The sequence below is a fragment of the Otolemur garnettii genome, unplaced genomic scaffold (genome assembly GCF_000181295.1).
Source record: "Otolemur garnettii isolate 467f Iridium unplaced genomic scaffold, OtoGar3 scaffold00081, whole genome shotgun sequence".
Classification (NCBI taxonomy): domain Eukaryota; kingdom Metazoa; phylum Chordata; class Mammalia; order Primates; family Galagidae; genus Otolemur; species Otolemur garnettii.
In genome coordinates this window covers 4,213,826-4,219,464 of record NW_003852476.1, presented here as the reverse complement: position 1 = coordinate 4,219,464, position 5,639 = coordinate 4,213,826, and the positions used below count along the sequence as shown (strand labels likewise).

The window sequence follows — 5,639 nt, the reverse complement described above, 5'->3', positions numbered from 1 at the left end:
AAATGTACATAATCAATAAGTCTATGATTAAGATTTACTACAAAGTCCATTCAACACCCGTAGCACATACACCCAGGCTGGTGGGTTTGAACCCATTATCATGTACATTAATCCTATCAATAGTTGTAACAGGTACGTGCTGTAAAGCTGATCACTGGGAGTAACTCACAGTGCACGTCACACCCATGTCCCTGAACAGTCTGGAAGGAACAGTCTCTCTCCCTCATACAATTACATGGCATTTTTTATAAATCAATAGGTATTTTTAGTTTGCATTTTAGAGTCAAAGAAAAAGAACATTTTCTAGCCATTTCACCCAATCTTGTGACTCAGATATCACTAAGTTCCTTAAACCAGTTGGCTTCACTCATAGCACCTGGGCTAATGAAGTGCACCTGTAAGAGCCCAACATCTCCCCAAATCCTAGAGCAGCCGTGTGGCCCACAGGAACTGTATTAAAGGGTCCAGCATTAGGAAGGTTGAGAACCACTGTCCTAGAGGCACCAATGCAAAGTGAAGGTGTGGCAGGCACAGGAGCGAGCTGATAATCAGAGTGGAAATGAATCACTATTGCCAGAATGTCTACCCATTTTCTGTTTAATAATCACTGTATTTGGATTAATTTGCATGGCATAAAATTCACCATTTTGAAGTGCACAATTGAGAGGTTTTTAATATGTTCACAGAGTTGTGTGTCCATCAACATCACCTAATTTCAGAACATTTCAATCACCACAAAAGACCATTTCCCCCTCTCTCCAACTCCTCGTAGCCACTAATACACTTTTTATCTCTATGGATTGGCCTGTTCCAGAGATTTATATGAAATCATAGAACATGGTCTTTTGTGACTGGCTTCTTTCACTTAGCATAATATTTTCAAGATTACTCCATGTATCCAGCATATATCAGTACTTTTTTTTTTTTTTTTAAATCATAGCTGTGTACATTAATGCAATCATGGGGTACAGTGTTCTGGTTTTATATACAATTTGAAATGTTTTCATCAAACTGGTTAACATAGCCTTCATGGCATTTTCTTAGTTATTGTGCTAAGACATTTACATTCTACATTTAGAAAGATTCACAAAAATATGGAATGCTTCACGAATTTGTGTGTCATCCTTGAGCAGGGGGCCATGCTAATCTTCTCTGTATCATTCCAATTTCAGTACATGTGCTGCCGAAGCAAGCACCATATATCAGTAACTGGATCTTGTCTGTAACCAAAGACTATTTCACTATGTAGACACATCCCGTCTTATTTATTCACTCACCAGTTGATAGATATGTGAGTTCCTTCTACGTCTTGGAAAAATTATGAAAAATGCTGATAGGAACATTCGCATAAGTTTTTGAGGGGACATTATCTTCATTTTCCTTGACTATATATGTAGGAATAGAATTACTAGGGCATTAGGCAACACTATATGACACTACTCAATTCTTTTCCAAAGTAGCTGCACCAGTTTTACATTCCCACCAGCAATGAATGAGGGTCCCAATATTTCCACACTTCTGCCATCACACTTTTTAATTTTAGCCATTTTACTGGCTATCTGCATACTTTATAATTGAAGAAAATCCCTTTATTAAATGTTTGACAATTAAAGACTTTTATGCATAGTCCAATTGCATGCTTTTAATTTAGGACTTCCTAAAGGTTTGACTATTGCTGAACAAAGGAGGGAGGCAGGAGGGAAGAGGAGCTGCTGGGCGGAGCTCACCTCATCGGCTTCGTCCTTAGTGCCGTCTTCAAGCTCTCTATAGTTTTACTTCTCTCTTCTTCTTCTTCCTTCTCTAAAGCCAGCAGAGATTTTCTCTGTATAAAGAAAACAACACTTAATTTTTCAAATTCTATTTTCAAATTGGAGTACAAACAAAACAAACCTACAGATTACTTGTTACTCTACCTAAAATGTACATAATCAATAAGTCTATGATTAAGATTTACTACAAAGTCCATTCAACACCCGTAGCACATACACCCAGGCTGGTGGGTTTGAACCCAGCCTGGGGCAGCTAAACAATGACAACTGCAACAAAAAAACCAGCCAGCATTGTGGCATGGTCGGGGCCTGTAGTCCCAACTACTTGGAAGGCTGAGGCAAGAGAATTGCTTAAGCCCAAGAGTTTGAGATTGCTGCGAGCTGTGATGCCACAGCACTCTACTGAGGGTGACATAGTAAGTCTCTGTCTCAAAAAAAAAAAAAAAAGATTTACTACAAAGTCAAAATGTAGAAGCAACACCTACCAAGAACCTCATAAATTTGTTATTTCTATTGTAAGTCCTTCAACTTTTAACTAAAACTTTAAGAAAATGTTTAGAACTCTTCATAGAGTGTAAGTTGCTCAAACATTTGTATAACTATCCTATAAGTACACTCTAATGTGGATATTACTGTTTATATTTGATGCAAAGAAGACTGGACCTGTAGTTGGAGGCAACATTCTGGCAATTAAATTTAATAACATATTAAGTAGAGGAGGTGGGCAGAAAACTTCCCACACACCATTCCTTGTTCCATGTAACAGGGAATCTGTTACATCAAATTATTTTTTAAGAGAAACAATTATATGTGACCTGAGAGTAGGGTGGACAATTCCTTCAGAGTAAATGCTTAACTTCTAGAAATGGCCCAACATCATGTAGAAATCAAGATAGGGAGTGTTTGTGTGTGTGTTTTCCTCCTACTCGGGGATCTGCTAAAGCAGTTCTGCTCAAAATTTACTGTGAATATGACAATTACCTGGGGACCTCATTATGACTCAGACTTTGGCTCAGTAAATCTGGGGTGAGGCCTGAGATGCTTCAGTCCTGACAAATTTCCAGGCCATGTGGATACTATAGCAGCAAGGCCCTAAGTAAGAAGGTCTGAGCTGTGGTCCTGTGGTTCTGAATGCTAGCAAGGTGCATGGTCTTCGCACCCCTCCTCCCTCCATGATCACCTTGCTGCACTGAAGTATTCCCAGTCCTAGGGTGCCAGGAGCCTCTGCCCACAGAGCTCGTGGTCCCTTTTCTGAATATACGCTGTCTCATCTCAATCTTTTCACCTGCTAATAGTTCTGATGAATGAAATACTTGGCTGGGAAACAGACTGGGGTGACTGTATTGGGAAAGAAACGCTTGGCTCTTATCCATGGGGCTCAGTGATCACGTGTCTCCCTTTCAGGACCACAAATCATCCATATGGCTTCATTTTTTTTTTTTTTTCTAGATCAGTAGTATCAGCATTGAGTAACTAAATGTTACCTAAAGCTTAAGTCTTCATAGTAAGAAAGGTAAAGCCCAAAGCATTTGAAAACACTGGTATCATTTATGGCAAAAAAGAAAAAGAAAAACCAATGAAGTCTTTTTTTTTTTAATGTGTTATTGCTTCTGCTAAAGCTGTCCTCTTGCTGGTGATGAGCCTGGACAGCTGTCACCAGAGGATGGTTGGGGAGGAAGCTGCATGCAGAAATAGCCAGTGAATTCTGCCTATGAGACCCGTCCCTCGGAAAATTCAACACAAATCCAGCCAAGCGCATTTAATCTCCAACAACACAGCTGAATTCGTTTGGACTCTTAGGCAATCCCTTTGAATCTGCAGCTCAGAATCAACCTTTTATGAATATTGTTCATTGTTCCCAAGCTTTGTCACACAAAACTATCCCCAAATTAAATATTACACATTTCACTGTCGGTGACTAACACCAGAGAAACAGGCATTTATCCTTTTAGTGATCTTGGGGAGAGTGGAACGTTTGAATAACAGCAGACTATGCATTAGGTCTCCCTAGCAGAGTTGGGAGATTTATGAAATGTCAAGAGAAAACTAAATTGGTCCTCTTCCCCCTAATCCTGTATAAGGAACATTGCCTTTCTCTCAAAACAGAAGAGACTATGACCTCTTCTGTATGGGATACAACTGTATTTGAATCTAAGGCAGCACTTTGAGATAACTAAACATATGTAGATAGGGCGGCGCCTGTGGCTCTAAGGAATAAAGGGCCAGCCCCATATGCTGGAGGTAGCAGGTTCAAACCCAGCCCCAGCCAAAAACTGCAATAAATAAATAAATACATAAATACATGTAGATAAATCTGATATAATGTGTGTTCTAATGTGAGTTAAAAAAACATAATTTACATAAAATCTCAAGTTTTCAAGCTTCATATTTTGGAAAAGGGTTTAATTCACAACTTTTAGGAGACAAGAGAGCTATGCCTGCATTTCTGAAGATGACTGCTCTGCCTCACATCTAGTGAGTGCGCACCTGGCACAGACAGGGCAGGCCTCTTAATAAACACCTACGCACATGAGAGGTGGGCAAGGGACAAGCACATCCTTGCAGCAGGCCTTCCTATCAAAGCTGCTAAGGTTCACGTTGGAACATGCAGGGCTGAGAGAGGTGCACAGACAGACACGGCACAAAAATCATTCCCGGCCGTGAACTTGACTCTCGTTTTGAAACATTTCCTTGGTGTAAAATCAATCAGCCAGTCCGCGACATCTACTGTGCTTCACCTGTCCTTCCTCCGAGAGAAAGCACGGAGAGGCTGCGGACTGAGCAAGCCTGGATCCTTCTAGAGCCTGTCAGGTCAGCTGACTCCTTTATTAGACTATTTTACATGCTTTAAAAGCCACAGATCACTCAGGGGTCCTTTAAAGAACAAAGCTTTCTTGTAATGAGGCTTACCCAAAGTAACTGAGCTTGTTCCACAAAAGGCTGGCTTCACAGACTAGTAAGTGCTTTAGTTCTCAACCTGGACTGTTTATCAGACTCTGGAGGCATTAAAGAAAACAGATGCCTGCCCCACCGCAGAGGGGCAGGGAGGTGGGGTTACCAGGCCCCTTTCACGAGCCACTGGGTTTTAACAATTGAGCTAGGAGGAGGCAAATTGGAAAGGATTTTCTGGGCTCAGACTCCTAGGCCTAAATTCCTAATTAGATGACCGCTTCCTAATTAGATAACCTGAGGCAACGTAACCTTTCTTGAACCTCACAGTCCTTGTCTATAAAAAGCACTTACTAGGATGCTAGTAGGATCTAAAACATGCAGAGTGCTGGTCGCCCTGCCTGGCATGTGAGGCAGCAGTCACTGATGCTGCTGCAGATAAGGGGTGACAAAAAAGTGGACAGATGCCCCTTCACCAGTTCCCTCCAGGGCAAGCCAAACAGTCTGGCTGGAGGCCATGAAAGGACTCAGAGGAACTGTGTGTCTTTCCACTGCCCCGGGGACAAAGCCTCAGGATTTCTGCTGTGTGTTGTCAGGAATTCTCCAGTAGAGATTATCAGAGGAATTGGGCAAAACCATGCAAAGAGGTGGTGGCAACCGTGGCAATACGAAAAACAGTAAACCCAGCAAGGGCTTCCGGCCTCGTCAGGTCTCCCACTCCTATCAGTGTGTGGAAGTTGTGTTAATACCTTTTACCTTGGAAAGATGTTGGCTCAGTCCTAAAAGGAGAATTAGAAAGCTGTTAGGCATTTGACACAGGACAACTTAACAGCCTTTTGATTCTCCTGGGAAGATTTTGAATTAAGAACTACATATGCAGCAATTAAATGTAGACTACTCAAGAATGGAGCAAAGGCCAGTGTAAGGATCTGGATGGAAGAAAAAGGAGGCTTTGAAGCAGGGCTCGGGACACACTCATAG

At 41.5% G+C, this 5,639-nt stretch overlaps 1 protein-coding gene and 1 non-coding gene across 3 annotated transcripts in view; both read right to left on the bottom strand.

Annotated features, from left to right (window-relative positions):
* Window positions 1-5,639, bottom strand: part of DAAM1 (dishevelled associated activator of morphogenesis 1) — a 182,279-nt gene that overhangs the window by 48,717 nt on the left and 127,923 nt on the right. For both annotated transcript variants that reach the window (XM_003794419.3, XM_023515859.1), the window contains exon 5: window positions 1,728-1,822. In XM_003794419.3, the coding sequence (XP_003794467.1) occupies window positions 1,728-1,822 (95 nt within the window). The remainder of the gene's footprint in view (window positions 1-1,727; window positions 1,823-5,639) is intronic.
* LOC111726820 lies at window positions 1,089-1,196 on the bottom strand. The gene has a single exon (XR_002774511.1). It is a non-coding gene; the product is annotated as a U6 spliceosomal RNA (small nuclear RNA).